The sequence below is a fragment of the Pleurodeles waltl genome, chromosome 1_1 (genome assembly GCF_031143425.1).
Source record: "Pleurodeles waltl isolate 20211129_DDA chromosome 1_1, aPleWal1.hap1.20221129, whole genome shotgun sequence".
In the NCBI taxonomy this organism is placed as follows: Eukaryota; Metazoa; Chordata; class Amphibia; order Caudata; family Salamandridae; genus Pleurodeles; species Pleurodeles waltl.
In genome coordinates, this window is record NC_090436.1 from 619,262,922 (window position 1) to 619,288,259 (window position 25,338).

Genomic DNA, 25,338 nt, shown 5'->3' on the forward strand with positions numbered 1-25,338 from the left:
CATCTAGAGATGGTTCTCTTCAGCACTGCCTGACCTTTCTTCTCACCCACACACCCAACAAATAATTAATCCTCCACCCAGAAATCTTTGGTACAATCAGGGTAGAGTGCCAATGCTCTTTTCGGGTCCAGGCGGTGGAGTTTCTCCAATTCCTTAGAAGAATGAGGGATGTGTAAAAAATAGGCACAGTGATGGCTTGGCCTACATGAAAGGGCATGACCACTTTTGGCAAAAAGGAGGCCCTGGTGCGAAGCACCACTTTGTCAGGATAGTCTGAAAGTTAGGGTGGCTTAGATGACAATGCCTGTAGCTCACTCACTATGCGGGAAGATGTGATGGCCACAAATAAGGCTGTTTTTCAGGTCAGAAGCCTGAGAGGACAGTTATGGAGCGTCTCAACAGGAGCGCACATTAAGAAAGTAAAAACCGGAATCAATTCCCACTGAGGCATTATGAATGGAGATGGAGGAAACATATGGGTAAGACCCATAGGGAATCTATTAACATTATGAGATTTAAACAAGGAGGATTGGTCAGGTAATCTCAGAAAAGCAGATATAGCAGACAAATAACCTTTGAGAGTGCCCAAAGCAGAGCCCTGCTGGGCCAAAAAAGGACCTCAAAAAGAGGGGCAGAAAGGGGGTCAACAGACTTGTCTGTGCACGATGTTCCAGCGACAGGCGTATACCATTTTGGTGGAGGGACGCCTGCTGCCAAGATAACATAACAGACTCTGGGCAAAGATAAAAAGCTGTCAACTGCCACCACTCAATATCCAAGCAAGAAGGCAGAGACTGGATAGGTTCAGGCAGAGAACCCTCCCCTGCAGCTGCGATAGAAGATCCTCCCGAAGGGCAGTCTGATCGGAGCACTGATGACCCTGCTCAATAGGTCAGGATACCAGACTCTTAGTGCCTAGTCCGGTGTCAAAAGGATGACTTGGGCCCTGTCGTTCTTGATCTTCTTGAGAAATCTGGACAGAAGTGGTATGGGTGGCAGTCGATTGTCCTGTTCCCAGGAGCCTCTATGCTGAATTTGGACAAGGTACCCAGCAGGGCATCAGTGAGGGCCTCATTATAGGGCAAAAGGGGTTCAGAAGAGGAAGCCCCAGGCTGAAGCACCTCTGTCAGGAGGTTAGTCCTGACTGCCACGAAGGCAGCTCGAGGCACAGGACCTCGGCTGCTCTTCGCCCCACCATTGAGTAGGACGCCTCCTCCCCTGCAGCCAAAGTAGGGGAAGAAAGCATGCCAGAATCCAGGGGAAGTGTCCAGACCACTAGCATCACCAGGCCTCACCCAGTCTATGGGATCTTCAAGCTGGTATTCCAAAGGGTCCAGCGACCCCTCCCAATCTTCACTGTACCCCAAGCCAAGAGAACAAGGGGCAGGATCCCTGTTGAAGTCAGAATCGGCATCACGTGACACCGATCCGGCTCCATGTTGGAGTCGGCAATGAGGATGGGGTCGAACCCGACTGTGGGCACGGGCAGCGTCAGGAGCGTCAATCTGAACCATCGACCGATGGAAGGTCGAGTTGGTACAACCGATGCCAATTTGGATCCAGGAACGGATCCCTGAGTGCCCCCCCAGAGCCGAGACTGAAGTCACCGGCGGGGAACCCAAGGGGGCCCTTGCTGGCTCCATGGGGCCCAAAGGCACTCTGGCAGAGTCAGACTGCCCAAATATGAACAGCCTGGTCTCTAAGACCTCACAGAGTTGGGCAGGGGTTGCTCCAGTTCTCAGAAACTCGGTAAGGGATGGAGCAGACCCAGAATCAGGCTCCAAGGTCGGTGGCCTAGAATGACAACGCTCCTTTTGTCGCATCGGCCGAACGACGGGGTGAAGTTGAAGAATGTTTGTTCTTCTTCGACTTCTTCCTGTGCCTCAACTTCCCCGGCCATCCCGTGTACTTGGAGTGGGATGAAGATGAATGGGGGCTCTGCGACCATTCTCAGATCTTCCTCTCAACTGAGATCGGGAGTGACACAGAGCTGAGCGCCGTGCCCCAAGTTGGTTTAGGGACCACTCACTCAAAGCTTTCGGATTCATGACCCGGCACTCGAAGCACGAGGGCTTAAACTTGGTCTTGCGTGAGGACACCTCGACATACCAGGAGTGTAAACACTCAAAGATCTTTGACAAAACTTTTGAAAAAGATCAGACAAAAAGTGATTGTGTACTTCTTCAGATCTGCACTTGGCTGGCACAAAAAGAGAAGAACTGATGTCAGTGAGCCGGGGTTACACCTATATAGGTCTTGCAACGTCACCGACTACAGATACGAAGCGGATCGATGCCACTTAATGGCGTGCAGGGGTACTGCTAGAGAAAAATCTCCTGATCCCGACTGATGCCCGGGCAACATTCTAGGATAAGGAATCTGCAACTAAAGGTCTCTATCAGATTCTCAACACACTCCTGACGAGGTGCTGCTAAATTAAATGCATCAGGGCTTTATGAAATATATAAGTAATGTGAGTGGTTTGCTTAATGCATAACTATTATAGGGTTCCATATAATGTTTTTTACAATTACAGAAATATTTATCATTTATATGGATTTATTAATTAACCACATATACTCTAACACCAATTACTTCTCTCTACTTAGCATTAAGATAGTTACTCTCCAATCACATTTTCCCCAAGTCAGCCTAAATTGTCTATCATCTCTGTTGCAAGTACCTACATGTGCTCATATGTTAGAAATTCCCTCATATTAAGTTGCCTTGTAAATTCAGGCACTATTGTGAACATCCTCTCATGAGTTAATAATAACCTGGCAATCAGGGACAAAAAGAAAAGGACATTATGGTGAATAGTAGAACCAAGATTAGTCGGCCTAGCAGGTTAATACTATTTTTCTTACAAACTTTCAGGGCATTTGGGAAGTAAAACTTACCCAGATAGCCAGAACCTCAGATCTTATTAACCAAGACTATTTGGTAAGGGTTCAGTCCTTGAATATATCTGGAAATGGTACAGTTTTCTTGATCAAAATACTAAATGCACTAAACTAGTTAGTATCTTAGCAATATGGGTGTCCAAAATGAGGTTCGAAATAACTAGATCTGTTTGGATGGAGTCTTTCAGGTTGAATCTTGGTATTAAACACATCATTTTCACGTAGCACTAATCAAAATATTCACGATATTGCTCTGGATGCCAACAAAAGCATGGGGGACTGAGGGCACACTGCGTGGATCTTTCACAAATTATAAGCCAGACTTGGAGCTAGAACCCTGTCCCAGGATCAGCCTCTTGGGGCTACTCCCCACAAAGTAGAAATTAATAAAGTCAAGAACATCTGGACACAACTGAGTTCTGTAAAGTAACAGGAAGTGGATTAACGTAGATAAAGGAATAATGGCGTGAAAAAAAGTCCTGCTGAAGAGTGTTTCTGTTGAATAAATTAGCTGTTAGGAAAACTAGCCAGATTTTGGAGACAGAGCTGTGCGCAGAGAACCGCATTACACTGTGGAGCTACGTGAACAGCGTCTGTACCACAAAAAAATGATTCCATGTTTTTACTGTTAGATACTCTCAAAGCAGATTGTAAACTAAAGAAGCCGCATACAACAGTCACCAATAGTTCGTAACCACTGCTGCAACACAAACGTTATCAAAATATCATCCTAGAAAACCACACTATCACCTTAAAACAGCAAAACAAAACATCATAAACATTGGATTAACATCTTTTACTTTCACGCCACTTCTCTAGGGATTCAACTACACTCGTTCATCCATGCAACCACCATTCACATGCATCAACTTGCACATTTATGCATCAATCAATCCACCTATGTTTGTTGTCTGCAAGTTTTCTGTGGACATGAGTGACTATATTTATGCTTTCACGGTGTACATATGTGACTGTGTAACTGTTAGTCTATGTGAATTGGTGCCTGCTACTATGTTTCTCTTTAGGTGTGTGTTTCAGTGTTGTTGCGGTGCCTGCAGCTGTATTCCTCTACCCATATGCATGCATATGTCTGTTCCCGTGCTCCAATATGATGCTTCTGTCTAGCTGCATGCACTATACAAAATACAAACTTACTGACTTTAATACGTTCTGCCCCATTACTATTTTTTATGGATGCTGATTCCCTCTTTTAAAATTGAATCAAATGTGGTAGAGCAAAATATGACATGCCATTGTGTTTCAAAATGTAACTAGACTGCAAACAGAGCGCACTGCTCCATTCCCATGCATTTCAGTGGTTTATTTCAGTGGCATTACTTCAGATTTATATCTTTTACATTGTCAAACAATTGCTCTGGATACGTTTAATTCACGGACCCCGCCCCCTCACAAACCCTCAACCCCATCCATCCCGGTCCCTTCCCATCCACTGTTGCCCCCTCAAAAGCAGTCACCATGCCTAGATCAAACCCATCCGTGATCCCTAAATTCTACCCACTCCTGATCATTAGGAACCCCTTACTAACTCCACCCATCTCTAAACCCTAAACGTCATTTCCAGATCTAAACTCAATCCATCCCAGAGCACCCAAAACCCCTCATCACTCTAAACTCCACTCCAGTGAATTGCTGAACCATAAAACTCTGTCCATAAACTCAGCTCTTCCCTGACCACTAAAACGCCCTACACCTCCTAAAATCTACACATTTCTGAACACTAAACTCCCTTCACCACTGTAAATCTCTCTCCACCATTGAAACTTAACAACCCCTTATGTGAACCCTAAAAACCCCTCAACACTTGACACTCCACCCATCCCATACTGTTAAAAATTCCTCACCCCATTTAGTCTCCACTATTCCAGGATCCATAAAAAAAAACTCACAGCCACAAAAGTCCCCCATTATTGAGCATTAAAAACCCTCACCACCTCTAAACTCCACCAATCCCTGAACCCAAAACACCTCTTTCTAAACTTGATATCCACCTGGCTCTGACCACTAATAATGCCTCACCAACTCTAAACTCCACCTACTCCTGAACCCTAAAAACCCTTCACTACTGCTAATGTTTACCCATCACTAAAATTTTAAAACCCTTAACCAGCCCTAAACGCCACCCATCAGTGAACCTTGAAACCTCTTCAACACTCCTACACTCCACCCATCCCTGAACCATAAAAGCCTCTCACCATTACTAAACTCCATACATTTCTGATCTTTAAAAAGCCTTACCACTTTTAAACTCCACCAATCCCTAAACCTTAAAATCGTCTTTGTACACATGAACTCCAGCCGTCCCTGAGCACTAAAAACCTGCATCACCCCTAAATATCACACATCCCTAAAACCCCAAAAGCCCTCATTACCCCTAAACTCCCCCCAATTTTTATGTAATTTCAGATTTTTCCTTCAAATTATCTTTCCTTTAAAGTGTTTCCTTTAATTTCCGATTTTTTTAGTATTTCCTTAAAATTGTCTTGCCTTAAAATTGGGTTTCCATGATTTAGTTTCTCAGTTTCCGTTTTTCCATTATTTTACATTCTTAGTGAGCCTTATGTGAATGACAGATTGAAGTCTGAAGAATGGATGGCTCCTGTAAAATACATGGCCTTTACGTGGCACAGCGTATCTAGACACATACTAGCCTATGCTATTAGTTGATGGTTTTTGGACTAATACTGCACTTTCTGTATTTTAATATAGTATATTTTGCATAGTACAGAGTTGCGCTAACCATTCATCGCCCTTTTTTGCATTGCTCCACCTCTAATCTCTACTAGCTTCAGGCAGTGCATTCTTGTCTTAGGGAAACGTTGCCTCCAGGTTGCACATTCCATATAGCCGTGAGGTGGATGCATGGCCTTGGCATGTATCCCTGCCCTTACTTCCCACCTACTTTATCACAGACCTTTTAAATGATAGAAGGCATGAGCTTCTTGAATGAAACTGAAAAGGAAGGGACAGAGGGTGGAAAACAAGCAAGAAAAGGAGGAGGTAATGAAAGAAACAACAGAAGCAAGAAGCACAGGCAGTAACGCATCCATTTCACGTGGGTGCTCGAATATTGCTTACCGCTCGGCTGAGAGTCCCCCGTCCTTTTTGGGTAGGTTTTACTGCGGCTCCTCTCAACATTCTGGTTTGGCCGCGGGAGCTGAACAGAAAGGTCTCTGCTCATCTGAAAGGCTGTCCTGCCACTGAAACGAATAACTTGTGATGAGCATGTGATGCAAGAATGTCAACAAAATATATAACAATGCATTTCAATATCGGAAAAGCACAAAAATAGCAGGAGTCACAGAAATGATACCATGTACGCCCTGCCCTAATGACATCACAGAAAGTGATGTCATATAATATTTGACCCCGAATCTTCCCAAGAAGTGATCAGATGACCTTGGCCCAGATGACATCACAATAACTGACATTGCTGAAACTCCATAATAATTGTGTGATTAATGTCACAATACAAAACAAATGCACCTATATTAGGGTGCTGACATGATCTTTGAAAGTGGTGGAGCATAATACAATACTTGCCCTAGTTGCAGGGAGTGAGCCAGACCTTTTCTGGGAGGGTTAGGGAGGTATGGGGTTATCCCCTCCAAGAATATTTTGAAAAACAAATGTGGTCAAACACTGAATTTTAAAGCACAATTTTCACATAAACGCGGTAAAAAATCATGAGCCCTAAAGGGACACTCGTTAACTATTCAATTCCTTTGAGAATGTGCCTAGTGAACGAAACCTGGCATTCCCCAGGAGCTGACCCCCTTTTTATAAATCAAAATGAGCTGCTCCATATGCCAAGAATTATCTCTACTATGCCAGTACCAGTATTTTAGCATTGGTGCTCAATATGCCAAAAATGACCTTCCGTATGGCAGCATCAGCATTTTTCCATGGATGCCCCCACACTAAGAACTACCTCCTGTATGCCAACCTTTTGCCATGTAATATTCCAAGTGTTACCTCTATGTCAGTGTCATTACTTTGTCACATATGGCTGTCATGCATGGCAAGTGTGATTATGTGACATGGAAGGACCAAATTATGCAGTAGGATTGACTAAATTGTGTGGCAAAAAAGGCAAATTATACACATTTTGTAATCAATCATCTTCTCACTGACTTGTAGTCACTTTGACTCGCAGCCACTCATACCCCTTCACTGTGATTCACTCATACTCCCTTCCCGACATTCTGTCGCAATCATTCTCACTCACTTGTCACTTACAAATGTTCACCCATACAGACAAGCTTTCACATACACACATTCTTTCACACAAACTCTCTTCCGCAAGCACACACCATACATTTAAAACCATGTTTTTACTTGCCTCAGCAGCCAAAGATTGTCCCATTCCAGCTTCTTGTACTCCATTTTTATTACACTAATGGAGAACTATTCTTCACTATTAGTGTAATAAAACTGGTGCTGAAACATAGAAGGAGAAACCTTAGTGCCAATAAGGGAAAACCATACTTATAGAGTTCTTGGTAATGATTTTGACACCTCTGAGGCAAGGGGTTGCGAAGGCAGTGCCAAAGGTCTGAAGGGGTAAGCCACAAGTCCCATCTGCGACCATGGTGACGCCTAAATGACATCTACGAATATGTTTCTACTTTCCTTATAAAGTCCACACGCTAAAATAAACCATGTCAGGGGCAGCTTTCGGCACTAGATCAATGCAACAGAAAATACAGTATGACAATGCCGATCATGGCCAGTTAGAGATTCTTCGGCCCTCTAGGCACAATGGGAAAAACAAGCCCCCCCTCAATTTGTATACAATTCGACAACACAGAAAATTACATCACATGAAATGCCATCAATTGACTATTTATTCTCTGCCACAGTAAAAAACCATTTTGCCAGAAGCGACTTTCCTGTGTGGATATCAATAAAACAATAAAATCCTAAATTAAAAACCCTACTAAAATAGGTACTTATATTTTAAAGCTCTATTACATGGAAATATATTATAGTAATCACAATGGGTACAAATGTTTGTCTCAGGTCTCTCCAAAACATATGTATTTACTCAAATATTAACTGTTTTTTCCAGATTAGTACGTTATTAGGTATGCTTACATTATTCATATAGCACACGCTTAGCCGAAAGGCAGCACAAAGCTGTACAGGGTCAAATGTATTGGCACAGTTGTGGCAGTTCATCTTAGATGAAGGCCAAAAGGAACTTTAAACATGTGGGATTCTGTAGATGTGTACTATTGACTGTGCATTCTACCTGTGGTCAGTTGGTGCTTAATCCAAGGTGCTGTGCATGGTGTGGCTAGGGTGTTTTAAATAAGGACAAGATTACCCAATTATGGATCTATGGATTTTAATTTCACAATAGTATTAGGATGGGTAACTGGCTCGTGGACTGTTACTTCATTATGAGACAGTGTACTTTAAACGGCTGAGTATTCAGTGGTTTCCTAATGTGGAACTGGGTTGAGGACGTCTGGGCGAATACAGGAATATCTATAATTTCAGGTTCTCAGTGCACAGATGAAAAGAGCCTTGGTTTCGGTTCTTTTTGCACTTCTTCGTCTGACGGTATCCTGGTGAAGAGTGTGCTGGGAGCCGGCGCATGTGGTGAGCTGTCCTCCACATAAAGGTGAAAGGGGTGATGGCTTTGTACATGAAGGACCTAGGGAAACCTGTGGAGATCCATTACGGTGTGGTGATGTGGTCATATTTCATCCTTCCTTAATGAAGTGTGCTGAAGCATGTAGGATGACCTTGAGGGAGGCAGCCTGGATTAAAATTCCAAGATGGTTTCCCAAACACCTAGTCAAAATAAGGAATGTGGCACAGATGATCTCTGGGCATGAAAAATGTGAAAGCAAACAAAACAGTTAAAAGATATCTCAACTTCTATTAAAGGAATCACACAAATCACTGCAAAACTGAGCATTGAGCTCTAGAGAGATACATTTAAATTCTGATATATTTAGCTTTTTATTTGGAAGATTATGAAGCATAAGTAGACATTGAAGAATATAGCAAAGTGTTGTACTACAAAAGTATTAATGATTATGCTATTCCCTTACAGTAATTAGCATACTGGGATTTTTAAGCCCAAATTTACATTGTTAAATGTGAACCTATCAGCATTCAATTTTACGAAGACTGAAATAGTTCAATCATATGTGCCCGAGTCACGGTTACAAGATCCCCATCAACCCCTATGCAGCCTTTAAAAGGTCTTCTCTAATTATTGTTATACACTTAGAGACACTGAGAGTATACAGGGAGTGCAGAATTATTAGGCAAATGAGTATTTTGACCACATCATCCTCTTTATGCATGTTGTCTTACTCCAAGCTGTATAGGCTCGAAAGCCTACTACCAATTAAGCATATTAGGTGATGTGCATCTCTGTAATGAGAAGGGGTGTGGTCTAATGACATCAACACCCTATATCAGGTGTGCATAATTATTAGGCAACTTCCTTTCTTTTGGCAAAATGGGTAAAAAGAAGGACTTGACAGGCTCAGAAAAGTCAAAAATAGTGAGATATCTTGAAGAGGGATGCAGCACTCTTAAAATTGCAAAGCTTCTGAAGCGTGATCATCGAACAATCAAGCGTTTCATTCAAAATAGTCAACAGGGTCGCAAGAAGCGTGTGGAAAAACCAAGGCGCAAAATAACTGCCCATGAACTGAGAAAAGTCAAGCGTGCAGCTGCCACGATGCCACTTGCCACCAGTTTGGCCATATTTCAGAGCTGCAACATCACTGGAGTGCCCAAAAGCACAAGGTGTGCAATACTCAGAGACATGGCCAAGGTAAGAAAGGCTGAAAGACGACCACCACTGAACAAGACACACAAGCTGAAACGTCAAGACTGGGCCAAGAAATATCTCAAGACTGATTTTTCTAAGGTGTTATGGACTGATGAAATGAGAGTGAGTCTTGATGGGCCAGATGGATGGGCCCGTGGCTGGATTGGTAAAGGGCAGAGAGCTCCAGTCTGACTCAGACGCCAGCAAGGTGGAGGTGGAGTACTGGTTTGGGCTGGTATCATCAAAGATGAGCTTGTGGGGCCTTTTCGGGTTGAGGATGGAGTCAAGCTCAACTCCCAGTCCTACTGCCAGTTCCTGGAAGACACCTTCTTCAAGCAGTGGTACAGGAAGAAGTCTGCATCCTTCAAGAAAAACATGATTTTCATGCAGGACAATGCTCCATCAGACGTGTCCAAGTACTCCACAGCGTGGCTGGCAAGAAAGGGTATAAAAGAAGGAAATCTAATGACATGGCCTCCTTGTTCACCTGATCTGAACCCCATTGAGAACCTGTGGTCCATCATCAAATGTGAGATTTACAAGGAGGGAAAACAGTACACCTCTCTGAACAGTGTCTGGGAGGCTGTGGTTGCTGCTGCACGCAATGTTGATGGTGAACAGATCAAAACACTGACAGAATCCATGGATGGCAGGCTTTTGAGTGTCCTTGCAAAGAAAGGTGGCTATATTGGTCACTGATTTGTTTTTGTTTTGTTTTTGAATGTCAGAAATGTATATTTGTGAATGTTGAGATGTTATATTGGTTTCACTGGTAATAATAAATAATTGAAATGGGTATATATTTGTTTTTTGTTAAGTTGCCTAATAATTATGCACAGTAATAGTCACCTGCACACACAGATATCCCCCTAACATAGCTAAAACAAACTAAAAACTACTTCCAAAAATATTCAGCTTTGATATTAATGAGTTTTTTGGGTTCATTGAGAACATGGTTGTTGTTCAATAATAAAATTAATCCTCAAAAATACAACTTGCCTAATAATTCTGCACTCCCTGTATTTCCTTTCGTAAATTAGCATCATAAAGATTCAGTGAATCTACATTCAATACTATTTCCAATTCATTACCACTCCTGAAAAACACATATCTAAATGGAATTAAATGATGACGCTGGAATATGAGTACAAGGCTCGGGGGAGGAGGCCATCCCTCTAGGTCTGAAACCTGCAAGTAATTTTGCCAGCTTGGCTGCTATTTTAATTTCTAAACCAGAAGAAAATTTGGATAAAGGAGCAAACAAGAATATTTTCATGGTTTCTACAGACGGACCAAGGCTGACTTGGATATGGCTGATCCTTGTCTGTTGTACAATGAGCAAAACAATGATAGCCTGCACAGCTTGTTACAATAACTTACAGGGGCTCAAAATAATTCAAGAAAGTCACTGACAAGGACAAAGAGGTGAAGGGTGAAATTCTTGAATTTATATCAGTGGAATTCCCTAAATACAATTAGTGTGCCCAGATCTGCATAGCTTAGTGGGCCATAGGACATATTCTGCACCTCACTGAGAGGGCCAGCAAGGGTAAGACCAGTCGGGGGTTGTTTGCGTTTCTGTTGAGCTGGGAAATGACATAGAGGGGCGTTCTATATGATCAGAACCAAGACTGATTTGAATAATGCTGGTCTACGACAGTAAGAACAGTGAATAAAAACCTGGACTGAACTTCTGCACAAATAATTGCCAGTGTCTGAGATTAACTCAAGGGTTGCTCACATCACTCTGTTTTGCTTAGCAGAGTAAAAGAGAAAACGTTGTAATAGTATTTCAATTATGTAACTATATAAAACAAAACACTCTTGGGTTGCTGAAAAATTAAAATCTCTCAAACTGTAGGTGCACGGAGTATAAAGAAAATGGTGTGGAGACTATGCTATATATAAAAGAACAAGAGTTATCAACATAGTTAGTATGTATAAACTTAAAAACTAGGAAGCCAAGAAAAGCTACGTCTCTAATCACATCTCCCTAGTTGTGGCCCAGTCATAATTATTCTACATTGTATCGAAACTTGAACCTCCTTCAGATTCCCCAGTTACTTTACAATACTTCAAACAGCTATGTGATAATCTAACAGCTATGTGATCATCTAACTCAATTCGTCTTCAGCAAGATAGAAATCCTGCTCTTAATAATCTTCCTATCCCAACTCAGAACATCCAAATTGTGACTACTTTCAACTCTTTGCCACCAACTGATGGGTGGATTCTGAAGCCGCTCTAACAAGCTGTTGTCCACCCAGCTCATGCCCCGCTAAAGTCATGACACTTTTTCCTCTTGTTTCAAAACGTAACTGCTTGTCGTTTACTACTTTTTAGGAGAGGTATTGTTTGTTAAAAAAAAAAACAGTTGCGACCCAACAAATTACAGCCAATTTCCCTTCTATCACTTATTGGCAAACATTTGGGAAATTGGATTTAAAACAGCTACAGAAATGTTCAAGACAGTAATCTTTTGGATGCTATCCAAGCTGGATCCTGGCCAGGGCACATTAAAGAACAGGTGATCCTATTTCCGGTGAATGGTCTTCCACAACTGGTCGACAAAAGGCGTATTGGGTCACTGGTACATTTGGAGCTCTCAGCAGCCTTTAGTGAGCCTTTAATATCATTAATCATTCCATCATGAAAAATTGCTAAATTAAGATGTGCTGGGTGGCCAAGTCATTAAATATATCAGAAAGATCTGACCATCAACAGTTCATTAAATTACCACCGTTTCATTCCACACTTAACTGAACTGTGGTGTCCCACAGGGCCCAGTCCTGTACCTACTGCTTGAAAAGCCACTCTCCTACAACACCTCACGGTCAGGTTTCAGAGCTCGAAAAATCCAAAAAATGTCACTAGACCAGCAGGTCGAGTAACTTAAATAATCTACTTGACGTAACTGTAATGTACTTGACCCATAAACGAGTCTCAAATTGTTTGATCCTAGGCAAATAGTTCACAGTCGCCTTTTTCTTCGCTCTCACATATGATTGCACCTTCAAATATGTGAGCTCAGCATTTCAGCTGCAGTAGCGGCTGGCAGCTTTAGGAGGGAGGCGGCGGGCGGGAAGCACACACACACACACACACACTCATTCTTTCAAATACAGACACGCACGCACATCCATTAACAACACTCATAACATTCAAACATGCACGCACGCACCAAACATTTATATTAAAAGTTCATACACACTCATTCTTTCACACACACACACACACGCACGCACATACGCACATCCATTAACAACACTCATACCATTCAAACAGGCACACACGCACCAAACATTCATTTGAAAACATCACACAAACACTTATTCTTTCAAGCATGCACGCACGCATATCCATTAACACTCCTAAAATTCAAACATGCACGCACGCATCAAACATTCATTTTAAAACATCACACACACACTTACCTTCAGCCTCGGGATCCCAGGAGGAGTGAGACTGCTGACCCCACCCCACTCTGTGACAAAGTGTCACTGATTGATACTCGCCCTGTGCGGTTCAGGGCTTAAACCTGAAGCGCCCAGGGCGAGTGTCAATGGATGATGTTGTCCTCGTCACCCAGGGGAGGGCCTCGAGGCACCTTTGCTGAGCCAAGGAGGTCACACCCATAGGAGCTGTGACCTCCTCAGCCCAGCAAAGTTCAGCTCAGGCAGCCAGGAGTCTGTGCAAATTGCACATGTCTCACTCCTGGCTGCCTGACCTGAACATGAAGACTGTCTATCAGGCTGACCTTTGTTCAGCCTGACAGACACTCTTCATAAGGGGCAAAAGGTGGGGGGGGGGTGGCCCCTCCGCCCTAAAGGATGGGGCGCGCCTGTTCAGCAGTACAAAAAATACTATTTTGTTTGATTAACTAGACTAAAGTTTACTGCATGCATCACAAGAATCTAGCTCACATACCCATAAGGTGTAGCCCACATAACCTAGGACTTTTTTTTAGTTTACCAACAGCATTGCCATTAGGGCAGGAGTGTTTCTCAGTTTGTTTAAACACTCAATTTTAATAAATATATTACTAAACGATGATGTGGTAACATATTGTCATCTACACACAGTAACTTTCCAAGGAATGTCTAAAAACCTCTCCACTAACTTGCAGCTTTACTAATAAAACTATATAGTGTATTAATCTTTGAAAATTGGGTTTCAGAAAAGGTATCCTTTGCACATCAACACAAATTATTCTGATTTGTTTTCATCCTATTAAAATATTTTGTTATCACACAGAAATATAAAAAAGGGCTTTCACAACTAATTAAATATATTTTGAAATGTTTGCACAGTTGACTTAGTCATTTAAATGTTCTGTGTTAGGAAAAACTTGACACCCTTTAGCCTTTTTTTTACATTCTAAGCAGCAGGTCAGACAGTTCACCTTACAAAGCCCTGGAACTCTGCAGTCAGAAGGAAAATTAATTGTAAGAAAAACTGACTTCTGACCTCTGTCTGAGAACACAGAGCAAATGTGACATAAGAACAAGATTTGAGGCATCTTTTATTGTCCAATTCACTTTTCAACTGAACAGAACAGCTGTTCAGTGTCAACTTGCCAGAAGGGTCAGTAAGTATTAAACATAGCTCAACCTGATCAAATAAGACTCACCAATGCGACTCGAGTGGATTTTTGGAGCCCTGAGTTTATGCATGTATGTTGATGCATTAAAATTCTATTTATACTTGTAATCAGAGTTCAAATGTGAACCTTGCACAACAGAAAAACTCTGACCACCTGTATTACTTTAAAAGGCTAGTGGATGTCTGCTAACTTCCTGAAGATGAATCCTGCCAAAAGTCAGGTGCTGCAAATGCCCAAATCATCTTCTTCCTGGCTTATGGCCTACTTGCCTGAATTTGTGCAACCATATGCATCACCACAGCAGGTCATATAAAACCTGTGACTCCATCGCAACACTAATCTATCACTGTAAACACAAGGGATAAAAGTTGCTGATGTGTGCTTAAGCCAACTCAAGATCTTAAAATAGCTTTCACTTTACATCAACAACAACTGGTACATATCAGTAGTCAAGGTCATGATTCAGCCTAGGTTGAATTACATTAAGGCCGGTTGTTTTATCCAGTAGTCCCTGAAAACCTCCTATATTCACTTCCACTTGTGCAAAAGGTTGTCGCCTTTCTCACATTCAGCATGACAAGACAGGATGTAACCAATTTGTAAGAACTCGGTACTGACCACCCATTCGACCTAGTGGTAGCTTCAAAGCCCTTTTGATCATACATATATTCGTATATTACTAACAACAGCACTGTGGTTTTCAAATGGCTGACCAAGGCATCTACAATAATGACAATAGGTTTATTTGGTTTCACACTAAAGCCCCATACTTGCCAGGGTCCTGTCTACTCTTCCCTTTACCATGTCATATGGACTCATGCATTGCCTAGCACTCTGCTAGGAAACTTGTCGACTCCACCTCCCTTAATCACCCCTGACATAGTGACATTCAAGCACCAAGAAGCTTAGAAAAAGTGCTTTTTAGAAACAATGTAGCATCACAAAACATAATTTTATCTCCAGACCTGGATGCACAAAAGTGAGAAAGGAAGGGTAAACTGAAGACGATGTAAATAAGTAAATCAGGAAAGCATGACACTGAAAGACTGGATAATCTGCTCTTTAATATACAACATCAATACAACCCAGGTTATGTGCTTGTTAAAATAAGTTATATACTGCACACTTTAAATAAGTAAGTTCTAGTAAACGTGTGTTGATTGTCTTCGGCATAACACAAATGATTAGATTCTTCTTCACAAAAATAAAACATTTTTTTTTTTTAACAGACATGGCTATGTGCAGTCTAAAAAGTCTGTGTGCGACAAACGGTTGGCAGGATTTTGTTTGCAGATAGATTGGGATCTGAGAACATCAATGCCAGTTTGCAAGCAGGAAAGTAACAGAAATGATTCTTCAACTTCAAAAGTAATCAAAGGAAAATGTAGGGCTCACTTAACGTGGCCTCACAGTGCTTGACCAAGGCTATGAGGTCCAAGGAAAATAGGGAGCTCCCTTGGGCTTTGCAGCAACAGTCCAGCATTGCAAGGCCAGGGAAAGGCCCTTCTTCCATTGATTCCCCTCCTCTGGCCTTCACAGCTATGACTGAGCACTTTGAAGCTTAGGAAAAAGACCCCCTCCCGGGGCCTCACAGCCATGGACTAGCACAGCGAGGTCTATGGGAAGCACCTGGGAAGCCAAGTACAGCATCCACGGTATTTAGTGACTAGTTAATACTTAGGCTGTGTATACAAATTAGACGGTCCTGGTGGGCCGGAACGTTATTTACCATTTCTGGACAGTAATTCCATCCCTGAGTTGTGCAATTACAGTTTGAAATGGCTGGAAATGGGAATATCTATGCAGTCCAGCTTATCTAAGGGAAAATCGAATGGTCTGCCCTACTCCATCCTTCTCAATGTTTCCAATTACCCCCTGCTTTCATCCGCTAGATTTCAGCAGGTGGTAAATGGGAGAGCCAGGGCGGATTGGAGGGCAGGGAAGCAGAGGAGTCAGGAGAGTACCTGCCGGCACCCGTGCAGCTGGGCGGGGGTGAGCTTCGGCTGCTGCCCACGGTCCCCCATCCGCCCTGTAGTGTTCAAGATGGTGGGATGTAGATATCCTCAGGCCTCTGCCCCAGGGCTGTCTTCAGTGCTGTGAGTGGAGGTAGGAGGGGATGGGGGAAGGACAGTGCTGGTGGAGGTGAAAGGAAAGCTGGGGGAGTGTAGATAGCTGTGCCATTGTGCTGCAGACCGCAGGAAAGGCCGAGAATGTGCTGGTGTGTAGTCCCAAGTGCAGGAACACTGGCCCGTTCAGCATGGAGAGGAGTGGTTTCTGCACAGGTATAATGCTCCAGCTCACTCGTGATCTGGGTTTAACAAAAGCTAGAGTGCAAGAGCAATATGTTCCCATTGATGAGTGGTCTATTCATAGTGTTCAAACAGCCATAAAGACTTTCACATTCTGTTACATTCTTCGGCCACGCCCGGCTGCACAGGACTTTTCTCTTACACACAACTATTTGTGTTTGAGTTTGGAACAGAGTTAAAATCTCTGACAAGACTGTAAACCACGGATTACTGGTCAGTAATCGGGTCGGAACTGATCTACTTTTTTCAGATTTCCTACCAGAATGAGTCTTTGTGCAAGTGCTCAAGGAACCCTCCCCAGTACGGGCCACAGCGACTTTCATTAAAGCTCCAATTCGTCTCGGCAGAGATAGGCTGCATTCCAGTAAATTCTAAAATTTCCGCAGACACTGTACACTTTCATTTTGTTCAGAGTTCCCGGATTTGGATTTTAGTAAACAGATCTGTATACTCTACTATTTAAATCTAATATATGTTATTGTACATTCACATTTCTCTTCTGCCCACTACAGAATACAGCTTGGGGCAGTGGGTCAGCCGACCTCAGCCAATGGCTAATTTCACTGTGAGTGACACCTTCTGTCCTTTCACAAGAAGCACATCCACATGCCAATTTACCCCTTAGGTACAAGGAACTACAACAGCAATGTGTGCTGTTTGAGACAAAAATAATATTTTGCTTTGAGCCAATGTTTTTTTTTTTTTTGATTGACGAGTACATAAAGTTCATAAAAAACACAAAAAACAAGGATTGACAAAGGCAATGTCACATCTAGTGGTTTTTCCGGTGCTTGTTCGATCTTCCATCAACCACTAAAGGACCTAGGGCCAGATGTAGGAAGTTGGCAAATTGCAACTCGCAATTTGCTATGCAGAACGGTGTCTCAGACACCGTCTGCGAGTCGCTATGGGGTCGCAAAGACCCACCTCATTAATATTAATGAGGTGGCTCGCAAATTGCGGCCCCATAGCGACTATGGGCACTCACGGGGATGGAGGCCTGCTGTAGTCAGCAGACCTCCATGTCCGTGACTGCTTTTAAATAAAGCAGTTTTTTTTTTTCAAAGTGTAGCCCGTTTTCCTTAAAGGAAAACGAGCTGCACTTAGAAAAAAAAAACGAAACCTTTTGTTTCGGATTTTTTCAGGGCAGGTAGTGGTCCCTTGGACCACTACCTGCTCTGAAAAAATAATTTGGGGTCCAGTCACAAAGGGGAAGGGGTCCCCTGGGGACCCCTTCCCGTTTGCGAGTGGGTTACCATCCACTTCAAGTGGATGGTAACTGCGACTCCATTTGCGACCGCGTATGCGGTCGCAAACGGAGTTGCATACCACTGCGACTCGCAAATAGGAAGGGAACACCCCTTCCTAGTTGCGACTCTGAAATGCATTTTGCGAGTCGGTTCCGACTCGCAAAATGCATTTCTGCATAGCAAACACACGTTTGCGACTCGCAAATGGCGATTTTCGCCGTTTGCGACTCGCAAACTGTTTGCTACATCTGGCCCCTAGTATTGCTCTTAGGGCCATATGTACCAACAAATTTTCCCATAGACACAGAATGGGTAAAACCCTTTGCTACATCTGGCCCTTAGTTCCCAGTGTTGGTTTAACACAAATGAAACAGGAGGTCATATGTTCTTCAAAACTTTGCATGCCGAAAGCCAGTGCTGTATGGAACATTTGGGGCACACAAAACACCACAAAATGGATAATGTGATTCACAATTACAACTGGAAATTTTAATGGAAGCATTGCAAACTCTTTGCAAGTGAGAAAATAAGAATATTTTGTGCCACCCTCCTTGTGACTGGCCATCGATCCACAGTACACCACTTTCACTGCACAGGGAGTAGCTGCCTGCATTGAGGATCAGTATGCAATCCATTAGAACTTATGCATGCTTCCCTGATTCCCATTAGGCTGCGAGCTACCCTTGTCACTTTAGTGTACATGGGTTGCAATGTAGGTGCACTGCGAAACTGAAAGCAGGACCTAAGGCTTACTGTCCCTTTCAGGCATAAATCCCAGGGGCGTAGCTTCAGGAGGGTGTTTGGGGTGCTACACCCTCTAAACAATATATCCTGATGTAAATTGTTGGGTACAAGTGCTTTCAATCGAGTATGGTGAGGTGTCTGACACGTTCCCTCATCTGTTTTGAGGGTCTTAAAAAATAGTGGTTAGTTTGAAATATAGTGTCTAGCAATATGCACTGCCCCTTAGGTCCCCTGCTTGCTGTATTTGATTGTTGGGAAATCTGAATTTCACAACCCCTCCTCCAAAAATCTTACTGACCAAGCTACGCCACCCCATCTTTACATCTATGCATAATGAAATCCAGGACGTGGGCCTCAATGCAGCCAACCCCACTGCCTTTTGCCTAATCAGTGGTAAGCAGATGAGTTGCAGTGTCTCCAGAGTGAACACTGCAAAGACAACACAGTGCTGTGACGAGGCTAGTCCATACTCTCTGGTCCAGTACACTCCTTCATGGACACTGAGTCTATACACATCAAAATATCCGTTATTCAATCATTTGATCTACCAACATTAACTTTAGTGAGGTCATCGTCATTTGATTCACATATTTATTGAGTGATGCCAGCCTATCTTGACAGGCTAAGTAAGAAGTACACTTCGAGGCACATGATCCAAGACACTTGTGGCCCGATTAACAAAGACTTTGCTGTGACTGGGTGTGGTGTACTCTTGTAGTAATTGTGTCTTACTCCTGGAATTGAATAGTAGGTCTAAAGTAATCCAAGAACGTGTCACAGCAAATTCTTTATGAATCAGGCCCCTGCTTTGTTAGCTATGTATAAATTAACACATAGGATTAAGGTTATTGTTATTTTTTTTATTGCAATTCTTTATTATAGGGCCAAATAATACAAAGGAAGGCTGTACAGACTGTAGTATAATTTGAGATACACCACAATGGTTGTAGCTGTAATCGACACAAAATAAGGCTTATAACTTTTCAAACCGTTGGGGGGAAGCAGTGCGTGGGAGAGGAAGGGGGAGGGGGAGTGGGAGTGATATAAAATTATAAAAGTCAGGAGGGGGCTAGAAGGTGAGGGTATGTAATTGTGGGCTGAGGGAAGTGTGCGTCGCTGTGTGGTGTATCACGTCCTGGAGACTGTCGCGCCTGAGAGTTCTAATCGGTCCTGACATGTTGTATCCCATCATGACAGTAAGGACAATAATCATGGCGCCTGACTATGTATCCACGTACTAGTTGGCAGTGTGTGGGTCGGTCTATCATTTCAAGCGCTAAATGCTGGCTGGTAAGCAGAGGCGTAAGGGAGGGCGTAAGGCGCTGGGAGTAACAGTCCACATCAGAGTGTGCCAGTAGGTCATGCCATCTGGCTTGCAGGACAGATAGTCTGTAACTGGGCTTATGGAGACCACTTGGTAGGTCGGGAGAGGGTGGGGGAGGGTAGGGAAAAAGAGAAGAAAAGAAGGGAGAGACTAGGGAAGAGGACAGTAGGTAGGTGGGTAAGTAAGTAGGGGAACGTATTAGGAAATTAGAGGGCATGGGATGTAGTGAGGATGCGACTGGAGTTCTATAGCAAGTTGCATGGAATGTGGATGGGGGTCTTAGTGGCTGTAGGATAGTGTTGTTAGTTTCTCAGGAGGGTGAGAGAGGGTATGGGCATGAAGTGGAAGAGGGGGAAGGGGGCCATGCTGATGTCCCACCAATGTTTGCAATGGCTGGGAAGGAGGAAGAATAAAGGCACTCGATAATAAGCGAGTTATGGTGCCCCTGTAGGGAAGGAGGTCCAACCTGATTAAATAGTGCTGCCTGGTGCTGTAAGTTATAAATGACTTGTTCATATGCGGATATTTGGGCCATCGCCACCATCACCTCTTCTGGGGTAGGGGAAACACTTGACCTCCAATGCCTGAGAATGCAGATCTTTGCTGTTGCGAGCACCATATGTAGCAATCTCTGTTGTGGTCGTGATAAAGTGGGGAGAGACCCTGTATCGTGTATGAGGATGAGCGAGGGGGTAACTGGGAACTGGAGCGGCAAAGAGTCTTTTAGGGTGTAGCACACTGCTTCCCATAGGAGCTGGATCGATGGACATTCACACAGGATGTGAAGTAGGTCGCACTGAGTCTCCGAACAGCACCAGCAGTCCGCATGTGGTAGAAGTCCTGCTCTGTGCAATTTCAGAGGAGTCCAATATCAGTCATGAATTACCTTAAAGAGACGGAATTTCAATTGGACTTCTTGAGTGCCTCTGTCTAGGGTGTCTAGGATATCTGACCATTCTTCTGCGGTATAGTCTGTCCGTAGCCGAGCCTGACATTTAAAGCGTAGCATTTCAAGGAGGGGGTGTGAGTAGAGATGGCTTTTTATTGCGTCATAGAGGCCCACCATTATGCCTTTGTGGAGGCCCCAGCTATGGAGACAGGTAACTACAGGTGAGGTCTTGAGCTCCCAGGGGGCAGCACCCATAGATCGTTGTAGGCAGTGTTTGAGTTGCAGGTAATGCCATTCTTGCATGGGATGGAGATCATACTCCTCTCGTAGTTTTTCAAATGGTTTGGGTATCCCCTCTTCTATGACCTAGACCATGCAATCAATATCAGCCAGGCTCCATTGTGGCTAACTATGGGCAGTTCGCCCTATCTGTAGACTGCTATTTCTCCGTATGGGGGCCTGGGCGACTAAAGAAGGGTGTATTCCTAGTAAGTGGTGAGCCCTACGCCATGCTGCGCACATCGCTGTTAGGATCGGGTTAGCTGGGTTGAACTGTGAGGGGCCTTCACAGTACAGGCCACTAAGACCGCCATGATGGGTGAGCATCAGTGTCTCTGTGGTCACCCATTGCGGCTGTTCCGGGGACCCGAGTAGCATGTATGCCAGTTGGGATAGCTGGAGAGCAAGGGAGTAATGTTCCACCGAAGGAAGTCCTAGAACCCCGCAGGAGAGGTGTGCTGCTATCTTTGCTGGCGTCAATCGTGGGCTTGTGTGATCCTACATAAAGGACCTCAGTGCTGTATCTATTAGCCGAAGGGCTGAAGGGGGCACCTGGAGGTGAAGCATACCAAGAACGTATGTAAAACGCAGGAGTGTGACCATTCTCACCACCTGTACTCTACCCCCACATGGAGAGGTCTGGAAGTGACCACTTTGCGAAGTCCATTTTCATTCGAGCCACGAGAGGGTCCAGGTTATCTACAACCATGCGTTCTAAACCCAACTGATGAGCATACACAGGTATTTGAGGCAATTTGGGGTCCAGCGGCACAGAAGGCCATGTATTGCGGCTCTCGTCGTCATTAGCGAAAAGGGCAGCGCTTCCCTCTTGTCCCAGTTCACCCGGTATCCGGACAGAATCGCAAAACCATTTATGGTCTCTAGTAAAGCTGGCAGGGATCTCGGTAAGTCGGTTATGGTAAGTAAGACGTCATCAGCGTATAGGTAGCTTTTCGAGGTTCCCTCCTGCAAGGGGTATTCCTGTAATCTGCTGAGAGTGGCCGCGAGGGGCTTCGTTGGTAACAGAAACAAAAGCTGTAACAGAGGACATCCCTGCCGCATCACCCTATTAATTGGGAAGGGGTCTGATAAAAAAAAAACACAATTGACCTGTGCCATGGGGTGGTCATAGAGCAGACGGACTTTGGACATGAATTGTTCTCCCAGTCGCCTGGGTGGCGAACAGATATGGCCATTCAACACAGTCAAGCGCCTTCTCAGCATCTAGGGACAAGGCCAGAACCTCTTCGGGTATGTTCCTGGCTTCCCACAGAGTATGGCAAGGAGTACGCATGTGGTTCCTAGAAGTACATCCCGGTACAAACCCCACTTGAGTGTGGAGGATCAAGGACGGTATAACTTTATGCAGGCGGGCCGCCAAGGCGCTCGCTAGTGTTTTGATATCCCAGTTCAGGAGAGATATGGGCCAATAGCTGCCACAGAGTAGAGGGTTCCGTCCTGGTTTTGGTATGACAGCTATCGTTGCTCTATTAGATATTGCACCTAGAGAGCCCTCTCGACATGCCTTGCTGAGTGCCTCGTGTACAACGCTAATTGCTTTTTCACCGGACCATTTATAAAATTCTGCAGGGAAGCCATCTTCAACTGGCGATTTATGGTAGGGAAGATCAGAGATGGCTTGCACTATTTCTGCCCTACTTAACTCTCCGTTAAGGAGGGCGCGGCCGTCAGCCGAGAGGCAGGGTAGTTCAGCGTCATTGAGGAAGGCCTCTATTTGGGCAGAGTCAGACACCGATTCTGAGGTATATAGATGTTGATAGAAGGTTGCAAATTTGTTAACTATGTCCTGTGGGCATGTGAGTTGGAGGATGCTATAGCCGGGATGGCTAGGGCAGCTTCTCTTTGACGGAGCTGCGCCGCTAATAGTCGACCAGCCTTCTCTCCTTGCTCATAGTGTCGTCCTTACAGGCGTTGCAGCGCATATTCGGCCTGGGATGTGTAGAGCTCGTTGTGCGCCACACAGGCACCTTCCAGGGAGCAGCGTGTTGGGAGAGATAGCTGGGTGGTGTACTGCCGTTTAATGTTGTATGTCATCCTCAGGATCTTCTGACAGGCTTTTCTTTCCCTCTTGGCTAATGCCGCATTGCGCATCATTTGGCCTCTTAGGGTCACTTTTGCTGCAGCCCAGAGGACCCTCTTGGAGGCGACAGTGCCGACATTGTCACACATATAAGTAGACATGTGGGTCTGCAGCTGTACCTTACCCTCGGGAGACCGGTAGCGTTGGAAGGTGAAGCACCAGGGTTTGCGGCCTGGAGACGTTAGGCCCATTTGGATTGATAGCTGAATCAGAGAGTGGTGAGAAAGACCACTTTCCATTATGCGAGCGTCTTGAATTTGGGCCACTATAGTGTGTGACACTAGGAAGTAGTCCAAAAGGGATTGAGTTCTGTGGACAGGTGACAGGAAAGTGTATTCCTTATCGGTTGGATGTGTAAGCCTCCAATAGTCCACTAGTCCAGTATCTGCCAGCACCTCAGTTAGGAGAGTTCTGTCATGATTGTTACCCACATTGAGAGGACCCGTCATGTCCAGTACTACATCACGGGCCAAATTCCAGTCTCCCCCTATTATATAACAGGTTGCTCTATTTCAGTCACAAGATGTTTTTTTTGTAAGAAGAAGAATCTTTTAGGACCAGTTGGTGCGTACACGGAACCCACACATATTGAGGAGTCTCCCACCTTTAATTTGGCAAACAAGTACCTCCCCTCAGGGTCATCCCACGATTTAATGACAGTTACGGTCCCCCGCATTTTTGTGGGACACCACCTCTCGGCTCCTGTTGTTTAGGGCTGCAGCTGAAAAGTACCTTTCCCACCCAGTCTTGGTGTAGTTTACTGGCTTCTATACTGTCAAGATGTCTCTCTTGAAGAAAAGCTATGTCAGCCCATTTGGATTGGAGGTAGGACAGTATTTTTCCAGGTTTAACAAAGTGCGTCAGGCCATTTACGTTCCAGGAGACTAGCTGTAATGGGTGGGCCACATGGGGGACAGGTCCAGACATGCTGGTGGAGGAAATAAGGGGGGGAGGGGAGGGTAATTGTACTGATAAACTATGCAAGTAGAGGGGGGAGGCGCTGTGCAGGGCAGTGCAGACTGTAGCTAGGTGGATTAGGGGAAGGGAAGCTGATGGACATCTGACAGCCCCTGGGGAGTGCACGAGGGAGTGTAAGTGTAGAGGGGAGGGGGAGGGAGGAGGGGCGAGGGGAAAGGGTAGTGTGGGTTGGATAGAGAGTGAGGGAGGAGAAAAAGAAGAGAGAGCAAGAAAAGAGAGAGTGAAGGAAAGAAGAGAAGTAGTGGTCGGTCAGCGAAGGAAGCGAAGGAGCAAAGCCCCAAGGGATCAGATCTGTGGACTGCGGGTCCAAACCTGTGGGGCCGACACACTCAGCTAAATGGGCCCCGGCCGAAGGCGGGGCACACACTGCCCGCCTTTGTGTAAAAAGCACGCAAGAATTGCTGTTAGAGTTAATCGTATAGTTGGAGGACGAGAGAGAGGGGCAGGCCATCGGGGAGAAGGGGCGTACCGCCGCGTCACTCAGGCACCTCTAGTGCGGGGAGAGGGGGAGGTGGGAGAGAAATGACAGCAGTCCAATTTGCATGGGAACTCCAAACGGTCATGAGCAACAGCAATGTTTCTGCATCATGTGGCTGTTGTGACTAGGACAGGGCTGGGGGAGGGGGGCTTGATCTTCCTAGGACCGTCAGATGTATGAGCTAAAAGCGTGTCAGTGGAGATGTATAGCTGTAGGGTATTGTGCTCCCCTTAGCGCCCTGTGTTGTGGCCTTCAGTATGTCCGTGTTCCTTGTGTCATGCCTAGGGGCTTGCCATTCACCAGTGGCACGATACCATGTCTGGACTGCAGTGCTCCTCTAATACTTCAGCAGTGGGGGCCTAACAGACCGTTACGATGGAGATCTCCACAACGGGGACTTGGGGGGGGGGGAGCAAGTACGGTAAAGGATATGTCCAGAGGCCACTGAAATGAAACAGCATCATACATAAAGCATCAAACTGTAGTATACTATATGTGCGTAAATACGTACATCACCTATAAGTAAGGCACAATCGAAACCTGATTATTGCTTGCGCGGAGCGTAGTTGAAGATACAACAACATTATAACATCAACATCAACATCAACATGCGGGCAAATACTCATCTGTCTGCCGATTTAGTGTCAAGCTCTCTGGTCCCTC

At 44.6% G+C, this 25,338-nt stretch overlaps 1 protein-coding gene across 2 annotated transcripts in view; it reads right to left on the reverse strand.

Annotated features, from left to right (window-relative positions):
- Positions 1-25,338, reverse strand: part of EPB41L4A (erythrocyte membrane protein band 4.1 like 4A) — a 624,815-nt gene that overhangs the window by 140,199 nt on the left and 459,278 nt on the right. For both annotated transcript variants that reach the window (XM_069226476.1, XM_069226475.1), the window contains exon 12: positions 6,000-6,121. In XM_069226476.1, coding sequence (XP_069082577.1) covers positions 6,000-6,121 — 122 coding nt within the window. The remainder of the gene's footprint in view (positions 1-5,999; positions 6,122-25,338) is intronic.